This window comes from Mustela nivalis (genome assembly GCF_964662115.1).
Source record: "Mustela nivalis genome assembly, chromosome: 8".
Taxonomy (NCBI): Eukaryota; Metazoa; Chordata; class Mammalia; order Carnivora; family Mustelidae; genus Mustela; species Mustela nivalis.
In genome coordinates, this window is record NC_139027.1 from 100580582 (window position 1) to 100604052 (window position 23471).

Sequence of the window (23471 nt, forward strand, 5' to 3'; positions counted from 1 at the left end):
GCATCCATGCCAATGTTGCTGTCAGTAATGGTGCACTTGCACCTCCGGGTGGAGGGGGGAGACCAAAGAAAGAGAAACCCAAAGAGGGTGGGGTTAAGGATTCTGAGCACTTCTAAAAGTGGGTGGAATATTCATGGGGTGAGGAAGAAGTTCAAAGCTCTCTCCCTAACCTGCTTTCTCTTTTCTCTTGGGTGCCATCTTGCATGGTTCTCCTATTTATGGAAGTCCCCTGTAGGAGCCAGCATGGTGCCTGGAGAAAAGGACCAAGGAGAAAGTCTCTTAAATCTGCCTGAGTCCAGGCTTGTGTCCTGGGACAATGGATCTAGAATCAACACTGAACCCAACAACAAGGTCTGGGTGCCTGTCTAGAGCAACATAGGTGCTCTGTGAATTCTCCAGGGACCCATCAGGGGAGAGGGATGGTGCCAAGGTAAGAAACTGGAGGGAAGGTGTGGGATTCAGGATCTCAGATAAATAGTTTGTGCATCTCAGCATAGAAGTAAAACACAAATCCTTACTGAAAAAATGAAAATGAATGTGATGTTTGAAATGGTCACTGAACGAAGAAGAATAAAATTTGGAAGTTCTTGCAAAACAAACTAAAATGAAATTGAATTTTGTTTTATAATGTATGGGAAATGATCATGTGTGTGTGTGTGTGTGTGTGTGTGTGTGTGTATGAAGTAAAAATGTTATGCATTTATACTTTGAACATGTTTTTATATACATGGAGCATGTACAAGATGTAATAACAAGACAGCAGTTATAAAAGACCATCTGGAAAGCCTCTGCACACAAGAGATGGCACATTAGAAGACACCAATCAGTCAGGTCCCTAAGACTGAAATAAAGCATTGTGGGGATTCCACAGTGAGGCAGATCACTTCTGGAGTTGTGGGGGGTGGGGATGAAGATGAGTTTTATATTTGGGGCAAATGCTGGTGGATATAAAGTTTTATTAACACAATACAGGCAGGTTTCCTCATGCTTGGCAGATAGCTCTTGTTGGACCTTTATTCTTATTGGTGACAGTTTAAGCATGAAGTATATGAAATGCTTTCTGCTAGGTCCAATTTAGTGTGTAAATACAATGATATGGGGTAATGCCTTCAGCTATGTCATGTTTAATGATAAGTTAATAAATATGCCTGATAAGCCCTGAAGTAATGATATGACCTAGAAGTTCTATGATTTTTTGAGAACTAGAAAATGTGGTTTGAAAAACAAGCTCGTAAAAACAGGTTAATTACAATGAGCAGTTACAGGGGGAAATGGGTTTCCTTACAGATAAGACCAACAATTTTGAGGAAATGTCTACATAACTGGTTACAATACCAAGGGTGCATGTCAGAGTTACATGGGGAGTCTTAAAGATACATTTTCCTAGACTCACCTTAGCCTGGGAATTATAGCCACAGGAACAGGGGCCCAGGAAACTTTAAAACTACTACCCCCATCCCGACAAGTAGCTCTGATGTACAGAGTTGTTGAGTCTGGAATTTTCACAATCTGTTGCCTATAGAAAAAGTTACTCAACATTAATCTCACGTCTGGGAAGCCAATCACAACATTTTTCTCCAGCACAAGGATATGCAAGTCTTTTTTTAAGCCCAAGTGCCTTACTATGATGATATATTGGGAAGATTCTGGTTATCCCTTTGAAAGAAATTCTCTTTGGAGAACTCAAGTTAGAGATCAACATGGTCTCCAGAGGCCAGGTGCCCAGTAGTGGGCCTTGCCTGGTTTGGGTCTTATACAGTGGCTCCAAGTGGTCCAATTCTCCAGAGAGGAAGGGTACCTGACAGCCCTACAGAAGGACCATTCCTGGGTTCCCAGGCCTCTCCTCCAAATTTCCACCCAATATCAAATGGTGTAAGGGAAGTGACATTTTGATATATCCTTATTCCCTCGAAGTGCTTGTAGCCACTTTTATTTGCTTATATCAGATCAACAGAATTCAGTTGGTGGGCACTATGGGAAAGCAAGAAAGTGACTAGTAGATTCAGAGCTGAGGCTGGTCGGGGAGATGTGACTAGGAGCATATGGTGTCCTTAGTCTTTTGGGGAGTGAGGCTGCATATGAGAAAGGTGGGGACAGTAGGATGGAGATGGATAATATTGACCAGCGCCAATGATATCCAAGTAGTGGAGGACTTGTTTAAACAGAGATCTCCGGGTCCCATTCTCCAAGATTCCAATATAGTAGGTCTGGGATGAGACCTGAGAATTTGTATTTCTAACAAGTTCCCAAAAGATGTCCATGTTGGTGGTCCATTTTGAGAACCACTGTTCTAGGCAGAGAAAAATGAGAGGCTCCCAGGGGTTTTGGGTGATTAAGAAAAGTGGAGAGAGTTTAATATAAGTTTTATTTTATTTTTTTTAAAAGATTTTACTTATTCATTAGAGAGAGAGAGAGAAATCAAGGGGAGAGGCAGAGGGAGAGGCAGAAGAAGAGGGAGAAGCGGACTCCCCACTGAGCTGGGAGTCTGATGTGGGGCCTGGGATCTCAGGATGTGGGATCATAACCTGAGCCAAAGGCAGATGCCCAACTTTCTGAGTCACCCAGGTGCCCCAGTTTTAATGGAGGAAATATATGATCCCATTAAGTATTTGAGACACCTGAGTGATTGAAATTTTTGTCTTGGCCTTGCTTTTTTTTTAAGGGAACTCCTGGATTTGGGGTTGGGAGTGTACTCAGAGCCCCCTAAGACTTACATGATCAACTTGAGGTCAGTGGCAGAATAGAGGACCCAAAATATGTCCAGATTAAGGTTTGCAAAACATCCAAGTATCACAAAAGGGCCTAAGCAACTTCCAACTGCAGCCCATAAAGAGTGACGGTCAGTGGGAGCCAGAGATGTGGCCCCTACATCCCTGAATCTGGGTAGAGAGCTAAAAGGGCAGGGAGCAACTCCAGTTTTCTTCATAGTCAAGCAGCTTTGCAAAATGGAAACACCCCAGAGTGTTGGTCAGCTTGCTTGGTACTCCTGATGTTAAACCAGAGACCATGGCCATTTTAACTGAACTTCAAGAGAAGGTCTTTGCCAGACCAGAACTTTTGGAAGGAACAGACACATAGGGTGGCAGGAAATACCCATGATTCATCCCTAATCCTTGGGGAAGAAAGCATCTTCCATATTAAGGCTCTACCTCCCCAGTCTCTTCCCTCATAGGAGAGACAATGCAAAGCAACCACAAGGGAACTAGATATGCAGATTTAATTAGTGGGGCAGTGTTGGTCTAATAAATTTTGAGTGCTTTTCCAGATGCTTAGCATGCATCACCTGATTTAACCCTTGTGCCAGGGAAGAGGGTTATGCAAAGAGGGGCCACTCTCGGTTGTGTCCCTTCAAGGGCCTCAGTATGGAATTATGTCTCAGTTGCACACAACGACCCACTGACCAATGCTTTTTGGGGGTGTTGTTAACCTTCCTCCCTTTCCCACCCCACCACCCTGCAGTCTCAGGTAGTTTCCTGGAATCACCCCCAAATAAACTGCCTGTACCCAAATTCTTTGTTTTCAGCTTTTGAAGGAATGCAACCCAAGACAGGCACTGACATCATCATTTGAAAATGATGGAAATGATCTGATAGTAGAGGGTGGGGAGTGGGCGAGTCTATTACTCAGTCTGCACATGTGGTTTGTATTTTCTGTGACCATGAAGAATGAATGCCCTACTTAACCCCAAAGAATCACAGAAAACACACACACAAGCACACAAATTGACAATAAGCTTATCCCCGCAAAGCCCTCCTATTGCTCAGAGTCTCGCTTTTCTTTTGTTCCGGGAGTCTCTAAAGTGGGCAGTAGTAGATACGAAAAGTTATCCTGAAATGAGCAGGAATGGACAATTTCAGTAAATGAAGACTTTTCTCACTGAACATTAATTACATTTAAATCTTGGAATCTGATTAGGAGACTCAACTGTGATTAGCAACACCAGGGAGTGTGGGTCATCTTTTTCTGGGGGAAGAAGGTCTTTCTCTGAGCTCCACCCAGAGCTGGCCCTTCTCTCCCCTCCCCCACCCGACCCCAGCCACCAGACTGGGGCCTCGGTGTGGGCCCCCTGACAGGTTCCACTGTGATGTCAACAGAACACAAGAGGCAAGATGCGACCTGCTCCCTGTTGATCTCTGCCTGCTCCCTGGGCAAAGCGGAGGGCAGCAGCTCACACCCGTGCTGTGTTTGCCTGGGTCTCAAAAGGACAATCTGGGAGAGGCCGTGTCCATCCATTCAGGGCGGGGGGAGACTGACAGGACAGAATAATGACAACCACCAACCTGTTCACGGGGGTTTAGCTCTGAGATCAGCAAGTAAGCACTAACTATTTAATTAGTCACCTAATTAGTGACAGGCTACACTGAAGGTTTCAGATGTCCTTAGACGAATGGGGAGATAAAAAGTCTAATTAAGCTGCCAGCGTTGGGCGGGCGGCTGCCAGAGCCCACAGCTGTGCCGGATGTGTGGCCCGCTACCAGGAGGAAAGTTCATCTGGTCCCCACTGAGGCTTCACAAATATGCCCTCCACGGTCCCAGCTTCCCTTAGTCACTGCAGCCCACCCAACCAGATGACGGACGTAGGTTTAGGCAGAAAGGCAGAGATGTCCCCCCTCGATGAGAATATTCGGTTGTCTTTGTTGAGAAAACTCTTCCGTGTGGTGAAAGTGGAAGAGAAGGTGAGCCTGGGGCCTTCGCAGCCACCAGCTGTTCTGAGACTGGAGAGTGGGTTTCTCTAGGCACACAAAGAGTCGTCGGGACACCACCCTGGGCTGCTTTCAGTCACTGGCATCCCAGGACGCCACCGCAGGCTCCTCGAGAGATTCTTTACCTCAGAATTTAATTAGGAAGGATTTTAAAATAATGGATTAAAAGGGACTGCTCCATAATTAGGAGTAAATAATATGATGCTCAGAAGCATAGAGACACATGAGCTGAAACAGAATAAACCCGTAACTGCTTCAGCTCAGTGAGCTGATGCCCAAGAGATGGCGAAGGAGCTGTTTGTTCTGTGTAATTCTTGGCTGGGGGCAGGGATTGGGGTGGGAATCACTTTCTACCAGGGACACTGCCTGGGCCTGAGGTTCTGCATTGTTCGTGAGCTCCCGGATGACTGCGATGATATTGCTGCCGCTCCACAGACCTCACCGTGAGGAAAAACGATGCAAAATGTTAAGATGAGTTTATAGACCTGGCTCCTGTCTTTTATTTTATTTTATTTTATTTTTTTTAGGGAGAGAGAGCACGTGTGAGCAGGGGAGGGGCAGAGGAAGGAGGAGAGAGACAAGCATAAGCATGACACGTCTCGATCTCACGACCCTGAGCTCATGATCTGAACTGAAATCAAGAGTCAGACACTTCTCCGATGAGGCCACCCAGGTGCCCCATCTGCTCCTTTTTGGGGGGGGCATACCATTTCCCTATTTGTCTTTAAAAAATGATTTTGGAGTACTTCAGTGGAAAGCCTGAAGTAGTCAAAGCATGACATTTGGGGAGTTCGGCAGAGCTGCACTGGGTCCGTGAAGCAATTGGTAAAAATAGGACTTCCTAAAGTTTTGTGGGAAAGGGCCTCCTGCTTTCTGAAAAGAGCTTTCAGACTTCGTGGCGAAGCTCTTCTTTGGCAAACACCGTTTCCCTGACAAGATGATAGACACTCACCTCCATATCTGGCTGTTGATCTAAGAAGAGGAAGTTCCCTTCAGGTCCCAGATGCAAGTGGTGGAGCTCCTAGGGGACAACACCTTCAGGCTGGCAGCACCTTGGGGGTTCCCTGCCATGACCCTCTCAGCACGGGTGGGCAGCAGGGGAGGGCTAACAGCTAACACCAAGTTCTTTCTGCTCTTTCACATGACTGGAGTTTTAGACAAGTCTTTTCACTAATAGTACCGAAAGGGCAATGTCTATGAAATACTTAACTGTCCAAACCAAGAACTTTCAGTCCCAAAGAGCCAGGACAACCAAATGAATACCACCTATCAGTTATGAGAAACATAACTTAAAAACAGTTCAGGTCCATGATGTAAATGTCTTGGAATGCTAAAGAACCCAGATGATTCACAATAAAATATCTTAAGAGCTGCCTTGCCCGCCTCGAATTCATTGCTGTCTACACTACAGGATAAGTGAGGGTTTCCTCCTCATCAGCCCCTACCCGAAGAAAGCTCCGTTGGCCCTGACTCCATGCTTGCTGTTGGTCCCCTGCTCAGCTCCTGGTGATCACCATGGTTGCCCATGCCCTGGCAGGGAAGGTGATGGGGACAAGCCAGAAGACACCTGTGGCCAGAGCCCATACTGCTCATAGGGTGGGGTGTGGAGCCTAAACACAACTTCCTCCTGGGCTCTTCTCAGACACAGCACTTTCTTGGACACAGCACTCTCAGAAGACAAGGCAGATGGCCCCTGGGGGTGGGGTGCTACAAATTACCTGAGCCTCACCCTGACCTTGAATTACCCTATACCCCCACCAGCCAGTTAGGAGCCGTAGGGGGGTAGATGGAGAGTGCAGGAAGCTCTGAGAGCAGGATTGCCACTCTTCAGCCCAGCACTGGAGGACTGAACAGGACTGGGAGGACAGGGACACACCAATGGATGCTGGTATGTGTCCCTAGGAAAACACCTGTCACCCATATTACTGGGAACCGAGGGGCCTAGGAGGCCTTGCCCTAGCAAGGACAAGGAGATGCAGGTGACTCATAGGCCTGACAATCAAAGACAAGAAGGTGTGTCTGTGCAGATGTAACTGGATGGGTAACAGCTAAGGACTGGCTAGAATGTTGCACTAAAACAAATAAATAAACAAACCGAACCATTACCCTCACAATTCCCCCCTCCCTCGGAGCTGCGTCCTACTGGATTAATTGATGACTTAGAGCAAGTCCTTTCAGCTGCCCCAGCAGAGCCTCAGCACTTCAGGAAAGAAGGACGTCACAAGGGAAGAGATGTTATGTAGCGACTGCTTTTGGTGTCCTTTGAAGGAGACAAATGCTTCGTAATTTTTTGGCATGTACATGATGTGAGGACAAAGAGTTGTCTGTTTTGTCACCAGATGACAGAATTACCAAATTTTCTGGAAAAAGAGGTTGCTGTACTGGGCCTCACGTGGGCTTTCCGGGAACCACAGTGTCCCAGCTGAGTCTAGTAGTGCAGTGCAGAAACATCAGGAGGACGACTTTTCTAAATCTTGCCTCCAAAACGTGGGTTTAATCCTCACTGGGGTGGGTCAATGTTTGGTGATCATGTCCATTTTATTTCAGGTCAAATCATTTATAATATCTAGTTCAAATAGCAGTTAAGCTGGTAAAGTAAAATATGCAGTAGGTTACTATGGTGATTGCTAATTTAAAATAATTAGGGAAAATAATGAGAAAACTATTTCCTCTGTGAAGGATTCAAGATCCGTAAACTGATACCAGTCTATTTTTAGCATCTGTAATCTGTGTAATGATGACAGAGAACTAGGAGTACTTTAAAATGCTTTAAAAAGGTCTGTCTGATTGAGGAATTTAATCAACCAAGTACTTATATCCAAATTTCTACTTGTCATTATTAAATTTAAGTTGATTCCACAAAAAGAAAATTATAAGTATATTTCTTCAGGTAATCATTTAAAATAAGATGTAATGAATAAGTATGTAGGTGAACGAAGACTTCAGACCTGTTTTTGCTAACCGCTTGACTACTATAATTTCACAGTCCACACAGATAATTTATCATTCAGAAATGGTCACATGTGACTTGCTGTTTGGAGTCTTAAAGAAGAGAAGAGACCCCTCAGCACAAGGCAAGCCCTCAAACTGTAGTGTGATTTACATGTGAAAACGAATATTTCCAGATGCTTCTCAGTATTTCTTTCTTGCAATGAAAGATTGCTATAGACTGACTATGATATTTAAAGCATGTGAGCTCTCTTGCTGATTTCAATAATGACATGTGACTTATTTCTGATTAACTAGGGGTATGTTCCAGATAATTGAACAAATAGGCTGGGAAGTGGAAAAAAAAAAATCTTTATCTGGTTAATGTGATATCAGATGAGCAGAGTAACCCTGCAAGGTTAGCTCGTCTCCTTATCAACCAGGGGCAAACACCTGTTAGGGGTCATTTCCTCCCTCTCTTTCCTTGACTGACCCCTTCCAAGGCCTCACGCTTGGGCTACTACCTTTGATGGCTTCTGGAGGAGTTGGAGGAAGCAGGCTATTGTTTCTCACCTTTTTCTTATCTCTTAGCATCTATAGTTTTAAATAGGAACTAAAATTTCTCATGTGATCCTGAGCAAAAGATTTAGAAAAAACTGGACTCATTTGATTCAGGAGTCTGTGGTTCTCCAAAGTTAGGGTGTTTTAAGACATCCGTGAGACTTTAAAGATAAAAATAAATGAGGAGGGGTGCCTGGGTGGCTCAGTCGTTAAGTGTCTGCCTTTGGCTCAGGTCATGATCCCAGGGTCCTGGGATCGAGCTCCCTGCTCAGCGGGAAGCCTGCTTCTCCCTCTCCCACTCCCCCTGCTTGTGTTCCCCCTCTCACAGTGTCTCTGTCAAATAAATAAATAAATAAAATATTTTAAAAAATAAATAAAATAAATGAGGAAACCAAGTCTGAGAGAAATGAGGCAAGTCATCTAGAGTCCTGCATCAGGTGGTGATGATGCCAGACCATGACCTAAGTGCTGGGACAACAACCGAGGGCTCTACCTGTCAGGGAGGGGCTGAAATTCAGTGAGCAGATGGAGAGCTACTCAGGGGAAGCTGAGAGCCCTTGGGAATCCCCTATCAGGAAAATGGGCTCTGAAAGGAAACCCGTTTAGAGCTGTGAGTGTAATAAAGCAGCACTGGAGAGACACATGGGCCTCAGTCTTCCCTGTGGGGTTTTTCTCTGTTCCTTGGCACCCAAAATGCAGGGGCTAGAAGAAAGGTCCCAACCCATCTTCCATTACTGAAAGCCTCTTTGTTATATGCAGTATCAAAATTGATTTCCAAACCTTCCTGATTGTATGGAGCACCTGCTAAAATACAGAGTCCCAGAGCCATCCCGAGAAGTTTTGGATTCTGTAGGTATGGTGCTCGGGCTGGGAATTTATCCTTTGACAAATGTTGTAGATGATTTTTATGATTCAGCCAATAAGGGAAACACTATTATATATTGGGGTTGGCAAACTTTGGAAAGGGTCAGAGTGTACATATTTTAGGCACTGCTGGCTAAACAGCCTCTCAAATCTGCCACTGTATCAAGAAAACAGAGACAACATAGAAATGACTATGACTGTGTTCCAATAAAACTTTATTTACAAACACAGGTAAAGCCACATTTGACCCAGGGCTTATAGTTTGCCAACCTTAGGTCTAGAATTCATTAATCATTAATCATTAATTAATTAGGTCACTGATTCATTAATCCACCTAGACAGGGTGTGTAGGTGACCAAAAAAACTCGGGTTTTTTTCCTTTCAAGAAACCATCTCAGGTGTAGAAGAGAAGAGCTCCTTTAAAAACAAAGAAATCAAGTAAAACAACTCACCAAAATACCAACGTCTCTAGGAAGGAAATTCCAACATTGGATGCACCAACCACAACAATCTTGGCATTGACAGTTATTTTAGGTTCCAATGTCAGTTTTCTGTTCGTATGGTTCAGGGCATAACTCAACTGTAATAAAAGATACAAAGAGGAAGAGAGACTTGAGGAAAATATTGTCGAGTCTGTACTCCCAGACTGACAATGATGTGGAGTTGTTTAACCAGGACATTACCCACAAATCAGACTGAACAGTGACCATGCACAGCTATGGTGACATTTAGGGAAAGGTATATTGAAGATATTAATGTAACATCTAAGACCTGGTCTGGGTCACATCAAGATGCTTGGTTTACATCATTTTTGCCTTATTGTTGATGGATGTTTCCTAAAGAACTGAAACCCTTTATGGTTAGAAGCAGTAATGTAAAAATAATCCCACAAGAAGATAGGCAAGTTGCTCCTTGAGAATCTGGAGTTTCATGAAGGGTCCTTCTGTCGAAGATTACCTTGAAAACTTGAACAACAACTGGATTGCAATTGTTGGGTAATTTAAGGCAAGTATGAACTCTTTCCATTCTGGATCCATCACGCTACTTAACACAGTGCCTTGTGCACAGGGGCTCAGTAATATTTGTAAAATGACAATCTTAGTTGAATGACAAAACATGTTGGATGATAAAGGTTAGTCAATCTTGTAGATTATCTGAGGTCAGGGAGGACTCTTAGAAACAGAAAAAGTAATTGGTGATCATTTTAATGTCCATATTTGAAAAATGTTTCTGAGTTGATTTATTTGATTCACTTTCCTGCAGAGGCTTCAGTAGAAGCAGTAAATGTACAGAGGAAGGTTTTACAAAGCGATGGTGGGGTACTCTTGAAAGAATGTTAGATCATGTCAGAAGACCATGGTTCTATTTTTAATTTATTAATTCAACACACATTTATATTTGATGCTTACTCTGTGTCTGGAAGAACTACAACTGACTTCTCATCAGAAACAATGGAGGCCAGAAGACAGTGGAATGACATCCACACCAATGCACCCCACTCCATTGAATTCTGATTACATTAGCATTAATTCATCCTACAATTCAGACATCTTCAAATTCCAATAGACCAAGTTTATTTTGCATTTCTTAAAACCCTGAGTTACTAGGAGTTTGGGAGTCCAATGGTAAAGTCCAATGGTAAAGTCCTATTTAGAGCACCTTCTGCTACTTGAGGTAGCATGGGTATGGTCACATGCTTTGCCATTTACAAAGGAACATGTAAAATTTAGAGGATAAATCTCTTCTCTCTAGCTGTAGCTAGCCTAGCAATATGGAGGTAGAAACAGTCTTGATCCAATGTAATATAATGTTTGGAGACTTTAGAGTCTCCATAATTAATGAGGCTGATGCCTCTCAGCATGTTCCCACCTTTAATGAGGCATACTACGGATTGTGGAAGAGACGGAGCTTGCCTCCATCTTTAAGAGGGGACTCTGACTTATATAGAGGGGACTCTGATTGATTAATTTCACTTAGAATAATACAGTCTAGTTCCATTCATGTTCTGGTGAATGGCAAGATTTCATTCTTTTTGATGGCTGCCTAATATTCCATTATATTACTATATATTCCATTATATATGTATATCACCTTTTCTTTATCCGTTCATCAGTTGATGGACATTTGGGCCCTTTCCAGTTTGGCTTTTGATAAACCTTCTATAAACATCGGGGTGCAGGAACCCCTTTCAAATCTGTATTTTTGTATCCTTTAGGTAAATACCTAGTAGTGTAATTGCTGGATGATAGGGTAGTTCTATTTTTAACTTTCTGAGGGACTTTTCTTTTTCTTTTGAAAAAGAAAAACCTCTTATCTTCTAGATAGTACTGGGGTATAGGTGTGAAGCCTGAAGTTGTTTAGTCATCATGCCACCAAGAAGGAAACCATCCTGGTTGAAGCCTCAAGAGAAACACTGAGAAGTGGAATAGGAATTCCTTTCAAACTCTATCTGGAGCCCATGCTACCTTTGGAGTCTTCAGTTATATGAGAAACAAATACCACTTAGCTATCGCCACAGTGGGGCTGCATAACAAACTACCACAAAAGGCGCTGGCTTAAAACAGTTGTCATTTGTTCTCACTCACATATCTCTGGTTCAGCTAGAAGTTTGTTGTTGAAGGCTGGGTTCAGCTGGATGTGGCTCCAACTTGGCTTCCATGTCTCTTACCTTTATTTTGATGAGAGATAGCTGGCGAATGTGTTTTTGGCAATGGTAGAGTGTAAAAAGTGAAAATTGGCAATACTTCTTCAGCCTGGCCAAAGCAAGTCATGTGGCTGAGCCTACCACCCACAAGATGGGGAAGGAGACCTGCCTGTCATGAGAGGAAGCTCAGAGGCACCCAGCAAGAGCACAACCTAGGGAGGGACAAATATCTGGGGAGAAAGATGCAGCCCACGCCATTTCCTTGGTTGTTTAGGACAGTTTATTTCTTTTATATGCAACTGAAAATCCCTTAAGTTGACACATTTTCTAAATGACAATAATGGATGTATCATTTGGGTGAAAACATGTCTGTTCTTCAAATAAATATCACTCTAACCTGCTCGATAAGAATTTCCCAAGACATGTCAAGGAGGATTTTTTTGAGAAAAGTAGTTTATTCTGGTATCTGTGGGTGCCACCATGTACTGTGTGCTAATTAATTTCCAAGATGAGCAGGATGGCAGCCGATTCACTCTAGCCAGCCCAGGGTCTAGTGGTTTACAGTGAGGAAGACAGGAAACATAGATGTTGGTATGATGGCATCTGATCACAGGTCTAATTAACAGACTTAAAATGCCAGCATCTTAACAGAGGTCATTACTCCAAGATTCCTTCTGTAGGAGGTATTTTCAGACATTGCCCTCTGCTATCCAGAAGTGCACACAAAAAACACTGTAGCATGGGCAGTAATGAAATTCCCTGGTAAAGAATTAGACCCCATTTATGAAACAGCTCCTGTATCAATGATACAAAGGCGGCTGGGGAACAGAACAGAATGGCTTCTGTTTCCCACACAATAGCTTTCACACCAACAGCTGCCAGGCCTCAGAAATCACCTTTCTAACTGCTGAATACACAAAGTGGCCTCAGGGTGTCAAGAGTTAGCCATCAGTACCAAGGATGGTTGGGTGTCTCTCGGGAGAGTGATCAGGCATCACAATGATTTTCAGTAAACCCATGTGTGCAGGCTTTAATTAAAAACATATTCATCATCAGGTATGATGAGCTGACCTGAAAAAACCACATTTTTCTTTTGTTGGGAGAGATGGTTTTTAAATACCTTGAAAAAAATTCTTCCCAGCCTGAAAATGTCTTTCAGTGACAACTGCAAATGAAGACTCCTTCAGCTGCTTTATAAAGGGATTATTTTGCCCATAAGCAGGAGTACAAGTCATTTTTGAAGGAAAGCAGAATATTTCCTTCCTTTCTGTTCCTCCAACTACAGGTTTTCTTCGGGGTTGCGGGGGTGGGGGAGGGGAACACCAGGTATGTAAGATTTTTAAAATCAAGTGATCTCTTCCTTTTCTTCGTCTGAATATCTACCAAATATGTGCCACACATTGGAAGCCTAGTTTTTTATTTTTGTTTTTTATTTCCTTAATAGTGAAATAAAAAGAAAGCTTTCTTTGCTGACTCATATTTTATAAACAGAAATTAAATGTGCCTTGTGGTAGTAAGTTATTTCAAAGATAAAAGAGATGAAATTCTGTAAGCCATTTAATTACATACCAAACCAGCGACAATATTGGGGGGGGGAATAGATTCTTACCTCCATGTCTTGGGAAGACATTTATAATTCTTATTTTTCTAATGACACTAAGTTAGCATTTTTAGATAAAAGGATCCTTTTTTTTTTTCAGATGAATTTATTTATTTGAGAGAGAGCACGAGAGTGAGTGAGCAGGGGGAGGGGCAGAGAAAGAAAGAGAGGGAGAATCCTCAAGCAGGAGACTGAACATGGAGCCTGACACGGGGCTTGATCTTATGACCCTGAGATCATGACCTGAGCCGAAATCAAGAGGCGGACATTTAACTGAGCTACCTGGATGCCTCAGACAAAGGGATAATTTTATGAGACTGACGCGCTACCTACTGCGCTAACGAGGCACCTTCAAAGGGATAATTTTAAATGTAGAGATCAACATGTCCCAGCGAGAAGGAATAAAACACATATGGTATGTAAGTAGACCTTCTAAGGCTAAAGGAAGTGTTCCTTGAAATTGACAATGAGTCTTCTAATGAGTTTAAACTGCACACCTGCCATTCAACCCCAGACAGGAGAAGAAAGAATGATATAATGGGATATCCCTGTTAGAAAATTCTAGAAAACTCTAGAGCTTGAGGTGGGGGAGGGAAATTACAACAAAGGTCAGGTTAAGGGGGATACTGAGTTGAGTTGAGAAAACAGAACAGAACAGAAATGGGCACAAGATACAGTCCTCACCTATTCATCTGTAATTTCCTGTGAGCTTCTGCAACAGAAGACTTAAAAGTGAATGAGCCACTAGAGGAGGTTTTAGTTGCCTTTGTCAATTTAGTTGGTTTGTTCACTGCCCTTCACTTAGACTGTTTGCTTCCTGAGGTCAGGAACTACATCTTTGCTTTTTGAGGCATTTGTTTCGTTTGGGTTTTGTTTTGCTTATTTTATCTGAGTTATTCCTGCTATACATTTTTTGGAGGTTTAATAAATGGCAAAAAGAATTGATACATTAACTTTTTCATGGGCCCTTATTAAAGAGGGTTGACATAACTTCCACTGTTCCAAATTATTTCAGCTGGTTCTTAAATGAGCCAGTTGCTTAAATGAGCAAACAAATGACTTAGCTATAATTAGAACAACTTCTTATTAAATCGGATCTTTTTAGTAGAAATGATATTGATGTACACAGTCAGTTGAATTGATGCCCTGATTCACATATAGTTACCAAGAGACATTAAATGTACAGTTTTGTGTTTTATGCATGTTTATTAACTGTTTTGTGTTTACATGAAATTGGTCAAAATGTAATTTTCCCTGATATACGCAGACCTTAGTTCAGTGTTTCCACATCTGATTTGGTTTCTCTTATGCACTTAGAATGAGCTAGAATGAGTACAAAAACATTATTGAAACTCAATTTCAGTAATAGATCCAAAATCAGAAGTTACTAAGATTACAAATAGGCCAATAAACTAGGAAGCAATCAAAATAAATATAAATGATCCTACATTATAAATGCAAGGTTCATACTAAAATGGAACATGACAATATCTATGGTGATTTTTTTTTCTAATGGTACCATTTCATTTGGGGGTTACCTTCAACCTCCAGGATCATTAGACTGGGCACCATTAGCCCAGTGGTAATGTTTGGGCTTCTTTTCTTAATTCTGCCACTGGTTGAAATTCTGAGCCTCTTTTCCTTAAATATCAGTTTCCTCAGGTGTAAAATGGAAGTAAATTACACAAACCTCTGCCTTCCTCAGCAGGCAAACATGGGAACTATTCATTAAACAACGTCTACAAATACTTTGAGCTTTTCAGGCAAAGATGTTACACAAGGTAAAATTGCACATCCTCTCTCCTGTCTGCAATATGAAAGGCAAATCTTCGAAAAACACATTTTAAAAGGGCAAAACAATGAGCTCAATTTTCAGCTCCACACCCATGTGTATATATTTTTTCTTACAGAAAGCTTCCAAAGACTTCAAAGGGAGCTCTGTCCATGCAAGAAAATGGAACATGGAGAGATTCAAAGCCATTAGGAATAGAATTTCTGAAATTCTTAATAAGCCCACTTTTGCTTTATAAATGTAATTTTTCCCTTATGCTTCTCCATTCTCTTTGCTTTTTGAGAGGCCTTCTGTTTCCCAATTGGATCAAAACAAATGACAGATTGATATCCGTGTTAGTTTCGAAGTCCCAAGTTCACAAGTTGAGCTCTTTGGAGCACGGTATGACAATCCTTACCAAATAAAGAAGGGGTAGCGAGGTACAGACATGTAAAAGAGAACTAATAAGTTAGAAATCACTTTCACAGATAAAAAATAAAAATTTTGAAAAGCCAGCCTTTCTGTTAAAATCATTACAAGTGTTCAAGAGTCTGATAGGAACACCAAGGCCACTGTCCTGGGAAAGCAGGAAGAGGTTGTGAAGAAGAGGCTGTGATTTTGAGCCTTGCTTTATGAAGGATTCTCTTAACTTTCCCAATACTTTTCGTAGCCCCAGCACTCCAGAAAAAAAGTGAGCTGTTCAGCCTATGGTATCTGCTGAAGGCAATGATGAACCAAGGACACTTTCTGGCTTGCATTCATCACACGAGAAGAGCATACCCAAATTGTGCCATGTGGGCAGGGTGGGCTGTGGTGCAGGATCTGCTCCAGGTACACTCTAGGTCCTCACAAAATAGTTGGGAGGTGAACGAAGCGCTACTGTATTGCCTTGGCGGATTTATTAGTAACATATACCCACGAAGAATTGTTATTTCAAGAACCATATGCCTTTAATTCCTTTACATTTTCCCCATTATCCTGGGCAAATAGTGGAAGTTTAATAGATTTCTTGTGGCATACTCCCACAGAGATTGAATCCTAGCAGAAGAAAGAAGATTCCTATATCAGTTAGGGTTGGGCTTGACTGCATACGACAGAAAACCCAGCTGAAACAGAAAACAGTGGCTTAAACAGGATGGAAGATAATTTCTCTTTTATGCAAAGGAAATCTGGAAATAAGTATAGTCCAGAGTTATTGAAGCAAGTGCCATAAACTTATCAAAGACCCAGACTTCTCCCTGCCTAATTCCCCATCCCAGTGCAAGGCTTCCATCCTCATGGATGGCCCAGGATGGCTGCTGGAGATCAGACATTATACCCTCATTCCAGGTAGCAGAAAGAAGAAAAAAAGGAGCCTTCCTCCCTTTACACAGCCTTCCCAGAATTCCCACTCCAACTATTTCTACCTCCATCTTGGTGGCCAACGCTGAGTCACACAGTCTAGTCAAATGTAAGGGAGAGTGGGAAATAATCCTAATTGGGTGCATCACTGCCTTGAATAAAATTGAGTTTCCATTAGTAAGACTAAAGGGAGGAATGGCTATTGGGGGCAACTAGTGGTCTTTGCCATAGTTCCCGAAGCCACTATAATTCATTGAGTAAATTTACTCAACTTGCATTTTTCTTATATTTCTTTTATCTACTCCTTCTGTACTGATGATCCTTCATATACTCTTATTCCTCACCTGGATATTATCACTATTTTGCAAACATGATAAAAAGTTAAAATTGTGGCCACCCTCTGACCCTAACTTGTGACCATTCTTATACACTCATATAGGGAAAAAAAAGGGGTTGGGACGTTGAGTTGAGTGATGTCACTGGATTTCATCAATTCTAGGATGCGCATTTTTCTTACACATTGGCATCCCTGAAATCAACCTCACAGTCAATATCATTTTAACCATTGCAGTCAGCTGGGCAGCAGCAGTGACACAATTCCTTTCCTGAGTGTGGGTGGCTTGGTCATGGCTAGTCATTGACATCACTTCTGGAGAGTTCTCTATATTATGTGTACAACACGTGTGGAGTTTAACTGCTACTGACAGTGTTTTCAGAAAGATTACAGCATGATTTGGCATTAAAATGAACACTTGTTGTGTTCCCATAAAGGCTCAGAAACTGAACAGCAGGGTGCAAATTTGATATTAGTGAAGCAAATATTAGTCATTGGAGGAATAGCCTTAATTCCGTATTTTCTTGCAATGCAACAATCAAGTGCTTTATGGGAGCAAATAAAAGATGACAGATGCCCACAAGTAGGTATCTGTGTTACATTTTGTTGCTAAGACACATGCAAAAGTTTTATTCGCATCACATCAGAAACAGTGCTATCGAAGGGAATGTAAATTGCTTCTCCTTTTGGAATAGGTGAAAGAAATTTCAAAGCAATAAGACTTACATGACTGATTCATATTCTATCCGGGACTCCCATTAAAACATTGTTTCATGGCTTAATTTGCCACTTTTTTTTCTTCCTGGTACATAAAATAAAGGTACACCTTATAAATGATGGTGCCTTAGATTTGATACAGTGATTAACTCACTTGTTTTTAATTAAGAAACCACCCTGAACAAGCCTCTCATAAAATCACTAGAAGTATGATTGCTTTGATGCATATATGAGCATTGGCAAGGGAGATCCCCTGTTGGCTTTTCAGAGACATAGATTCACTGATCCCCAATGTCGGACATGCTGGCACGTGTACCAAGATAATCTTGAATGGCTCCACGTCCCTCCCTTCCTACCACGAGGCAAGCATTTAGAAATGTCCTTGGAGTCTCTGCATCACACTAATTGAATCTTGCCTGGCATGTTTCTAGCCACTCAGCACTCTATGTATCATCTTCAGTACAGTGTCATGCACAAACGGAAGAAATGACTTCTCTAGTGAGAACTCACAGGGAAAAGCAAATCTATGGCAGGGAAATGGTGTGTGGGATCAACGACCTGACTTTGTATTTTTCTCAAAGCACAAATTACTAATACATTACACATGTAGCTCCTGAAAAACTTCCTTGCTGCTTAATCATTCTCAATTTCTATATCCCCATGAAAGACCTGTGTGTGAGCAAATGAAGTTATGGTCTCAAAGGTTTTGCAAACACTCAAATTCAAAAGTTATGGAAGACACTCTTCCTGTTAAACGATGCCCTTCTGAAAAGATGGCATTCTCCTACAGGTATTTGAAGATAAAAATGGTTCTTCAGGCATGAAATGAAAAATGCATGTATGTGTATGTTTATAATATACAATTTGACTCTGAATGTCTTAATAATTATGTAAGGAGTCCGAGAAATATATGAAATAATCTGTGAGAAGTTTACTTTGAGATTTTTGTTAATTTCAAAGAAGAAAGAAGCAGCAGCAGCTATATCATTGGCTATTTTCCTTGTCTAAAAAAGTAAGAGTAAGGTTTGTGGAGAATGCGTGGTGTATCATCTGTCTGAATACACCTTAAAGAAATAGGTGCTTAAAGAAACAGGCTTTCAGGTCATCCTTCTCTTTCCATCCCACATCATAAAGGGTGGGACATGTGGTTTATCAGGGATGCCCAAACAGTTGAAATGCTTGCCAGTATTTTGCATTTAATATCCTAGAAGTAGACTGGAATCTGCCCTTATTTTTATAGAAACAACTGACAAATACACAGCAGAGAGCTACAATGTCACAGTGTCTTGTCCCCAGTCAGAGAAGTACCTGGAAAAAGTGTTTGAATGAAATCAATATTCTAGCAACAAAGCCAGTCTAACTTGTTGGAGAAGGCAGTTGGATATGTGAGATGATTCTCGCCTTGGGGCATCAGGATAAACCCATTCAGTACTCTGATGCCAGAAATTCTGCCATCAAAACTTTAACATAGAGCTTAATGCAACAATGTCAACTCAACAAATACATCTTGAGCGTCTACCATGTGCCAAACATTGGTCTATGGTCTATGTGCTGAGCTAAGAATGAAGCATGGTTCCCATCTTTAATTAGCATAAGTCAGGTGACAGACCTATAAACAAGTAAAACACAGTACATTTTATGTAGTGATAAGGGGAGTGTGTCAGGAACCCATTGCTATGTAACAAACCAATCCAAAATTTAGTGGATCAAAAGAACACACATTCCTTTAGTTCATGATACTGTGGGTTGGTAGCAAAGGCTTTGCAGAGCTAGGCAATTCTGGAAACAGCTGATGTTTGGGTGGTCTGGGATGGCAAGGAAGTCTTTCTGGAGAAAGTGCCAACAGAGCTGGATTTAGAAGGAACAATAAATGTTCAGATGGACAAGGGAGAGAACTTTCTGGGTGAGAGGGAAAAGCCAGGAAAAGGGTCTGGAAGGGTGACACCTCCCACTGAAATACAGATTAGTCTCTATAAATGTATTTTCAGAGGCTGTCCAGAGAAGGCAGAATGGTTCTGCCTGGGCAATCCAGGAGGTGAGTGGGACACAGACGGGGAGGGAGAGGAGGAGCAGAGGTCAAGAGAGAAGGCTGGGAGAGAAAACCCACAACCAGCTGTTTTGGTGCTGCCATCTCCCACCTCTGGGCACAGAATAAGATGAGAACTTTTCCATTCTCCTAGGGGAGAGGCCGTTTGCTCAGGTCACATACGTGACTACTGCCGGTTTAGACCTCTGGTTCATTTGTTAGGAAAATGACAACCATGGAGGAAAAGAAGTAATTTTCCTGAGCACCTCTGTCCAACTGAGTGCTATTCCCAGATACAGTTTTTCAGTCGCACTGTCTCCTTACTATTTATTTGCACCCCCCCCCCCCCCCCCCCCCGTGATTTTCAACTTGCTTGCTTGTCCTGGGAGCAAGCTAAAATGCCTGACTCTCTTTTTCATTTGGAAGGTGTGCCTGTAAGCGCACTTTCAGTCTTTCAATTAGACTCATTATTCCTGTTGACTTCCAACTGTACCTCTGTTTGAAGGAATTAAGTCTATCTCTTTCAACTCAGTGCAAACAATGGTTTGTATTCTTTTTCACATGACTTAAAAACTCTGCACACCAAAAGTTTCCCTGGGCTTTTTTGTGAGAGCAATGCACAATGATTGTTTGGAGAGAAGAAGGCTTTCTGCAAATTCCTATGGAGAATGCTAAGGCTAAAAACAAAGTTCAAAGGAATTTGGTCAGAATCAATGGGTTCAAGAGGAAGGAAGACAACAAACCGGTTTCTTTTGAAATTGAAAAGAAGGGAGCTAAGCAGAAACCGCCACAGGAAGAAACTGACAAACAATAAATGGGAGTGGCCACTGCCCAGTTAACACAGAGATACATTTTAATCAAACACGGGAGGCTAATTTCAGTCATTCAGATGCTTCACATTGGAGCAGGGAAAGTCAAGGTCTTGATCCCACTGCTAATTCTTACGAACAGATGAGCCCATTGCATGGAAGAAATTAGTTCAGAAAATTTTCACTTTCCTTCTTCTCCTCATTCTTTGAATCAATTCCTAATGATTCTGAACACTTTTTAGAAATGCGAATTCCATGCTCTCAACAGAACTTTTCCAAAATAAGCATTTAAATATCTGAAATTACAACACACACACACACACACACCCACCACCACCACCACCACCACCACCAACAACAACAACAACAATCCTGCTATAATTAATTAGTACAAAAGGCCTTGCCATGCCTGGAAGAGAAGCTGGCTTGCCACTGATGTGGGAACCACCTATGGGATGGCAGGTGTGAATTCAGGGTACTTGAGACCCCCCCCACACACAAAATCAAGCAGGAGTCCTCAGGAGAAGGTTCCCCTTTGCTTCACCTTGTTCTATATTCAAACATAAAACTATTTTCAGAGAGAAATCCCTCTTGGTGGGATGGAAGGGAATAGGCAAGCATATTGCCCTGTCTTTACACCTGTGCACCGCTGACATCATGCTTCGGTGCAAAGACAGGCCCGCCCTTTTAATTTCTCACATGCACGTCAGCGGTAAACAGTCCCAGCGTTGGTGTTAATGACACCATCTGGCGCCTCCCATAACTGTGTCGCGTTCGGCTTCCAAACAAGATGTAATGGCAGCAACACATGAAACCCACTGACATTTACAGTAAGGAAATTTATTATCAGTCATCGGTTTGGTATAAATGTGTTTGCATGACTGCTGGGGCTATAAAATCATCACCTTTGCCAGGGAAGCGAAGGTGCAATAAATAATGGATTTTAAGCCATGCATGTACTACCAAATCATTAAACATTTATCACATGGGCACAATAGCATCTTCAGCAACAGTTACCACTTGAAAAATTAATGCCACTTTGGAGGGTTAAGTGAAAACCACTTAGTCTGACCTTTAATGATTTTTAATAGGGTTTTTATAAAATACAAGGATTTTTTTCATTTTGAATTTTTTAGCTGAATATGATATATATGTAAATATCTCTTCTATGACAATTTTCTCATGAGGAACCACCACCCCATACCCTTTTCTTAAAAAAAAAAAAAAAAGACTCAAAGATATAAGCTGAAATCTTTCTTGAAAGAAATCATTGTTAAAACCTTTTCAAAATTAGAAATGACACAAGAAAGGTTATTTAGGAATCAGATGGCATTCTCCCTTTTAAAATCCTTGATGGATTAGTCAGCATGGCTGCAATTAAATTATTTTAACTTTGAATTAAGGAAATAAGTAAGTATTAAGTCAAAACCCACCAAATCCCCTGAGAAATCTAGCCACATTTGTCCCTATTACTTACTCCTTTAAAATACTCTCCCTACAGGGGGCCTAATGATTTTCTCTTATATATTTGTTCATTGGGAATCCATGGCTTAAAAAGAAATCCACAGAAGTAATAATTCAAAATACAAATAGACTGGAGGATGGTTATTTGCTTTATGGAGAATTTATCAAAGAAAACTCTTCAAAGCAACAGAGAGGAATCTAGGTGGGAACTAGTGATTTATTTTCTTCCTGATCACGGAAAAGTGGAGGTGGGAAGTCAGTGACTGCCCCTACACAAGCCTCCCGGGATGGGAGGTCAACCAGCAAGCCAGGCCTGGCCGGAGCCATTGTGCCCAAGAGGCTCCATCACGGGATGCAACGAGAAGAGGAGGTCATTACACCACCGCCATCTTAATATGGGAAACGCTCACCTAGTAAGAGGAAACACAGCCAGCTTTATGTTTGGTGCACGGCACTGTTTTTAAAAACATAGCTTTAGGGGTGCCTGGGTGGCTCAGTGGGTTAAGCCTCTGCCTTCGGCTCAAGTCATGATCTCAGGTTCCTGGGATCGAGCCCCGTATCGGGCTCTCTGCTCAGCAGGGAGCCTGCTCCCCCCGCCCCCCTGCCCCGCCACCTGCCTCTCTGCCTACTTGTGATCTCTGTCTGTCAAATAAATAGATAAAATCTTTAATAAAAAACAAACAAACATAGCTTTAGGCAGAAGTCAAGAAATGACTGAATAAGAGATTTCTAGCTCAGCTTGTGAGTGAGGCTTAGCTCCTTGGTGAGAGTTATTCTGCAATTTTTATGGGCCCCCAGCTCTGGGATTTCCCTTCCCTTCCCATGCACACACCGGGAACAGGGAGCAGGGGAGAGAGCCCTGGGAGGGTTCTCCCTGGAAGGAGGGGCAGGATGGTCTGCACAGCACATCAGGAGGCCTGCTCCTGATCTTGAATCAATGGAAGGAAATGTGGAGATTTCAATGCCTCCATTTCCAGTAAGGACTACCGTCTAAATGGGTCGGGGGTTGCCCCTCTTTGTGTGCCTTAGAACTGAAATCTAAGGTCTGGTCAAGGTGAGGGCTTCCTTAATTGTTGGGGAGAATTCCTATAGGGAACATCCATCCTCTGGAGAGCAGGAGTGGAGAGATCCCTGCAATGCCCCCCACGAATACACACATGTGCCCCTTCTGCTGGTCCCAAGTCACGGAGAGAGAGCATCTGAGCCCAGCCCGAGCAGACAGAGGAGTGGGTGGCCACGTGGTCTGCATCGCTGTCCATAAATACCCGGGAGCCATCATCGTTTCCATCCATTACATGATAGAACGACTTGCATGACTAACTAGTGGGATTGGGCAGAAGGTAAGCCAATCCACTGGGATTGCTGTACTATCATGAAATACCACGTATTGCTTGAGCCTTGACATTAAAAGTACCAAGCAGGGGAATTCTTCTAAAGCGGCTTCTCTTTCCAATATCCTGTGTGAGGGCCACACACCCCGGCCTGGTCCTTCCATCTGTCACTAATTAATTTAAATATTTCCTAGAGTTCTAGCTGTCATATTATGTGTTCTGGAAATGACTATCAGGGCTCTGCCAGTGGTAGAGAATCAATGAATAATACCTAGAAGACCTTGCTCATTTCTTTCAAAGTTATGTCAGCTCCCCGATACTTTATTAATCACTTTGTGTGTGTTCATGTGTGTGTGTATGTGAGAGAGACAGACAGAC

The 23471-nt window shown here is 42.3% G+C and overlaps 1 protein-coding gene across 11 annotated transcripts in view; it reads right to left on the minus strand.

Moving 5' to 3' along the window:
* Positions 1-23471, minus strand: part of CFAP61 (cilia and flagella associated protein 61) — a gene marked incomplete at its 3' end in the record, with an annotated part of 282754 nt that overhangs the window by 104716 nt on the left and 154567 nt on the right. For all 11 annotated transcript variants that reach the window (XM_082745398.1, XM_082745393.1, XM_082745389.1 and 8 more), the window contains one exon: positions 9509-9636. In XM_082745398.1, the coding sequence (XP_082601524.1) occupies positions 9509-9636 (128 nt within the window). The remainder of the gene's footprint in view (positions 1-9508; positions 9637-23471) is intronic.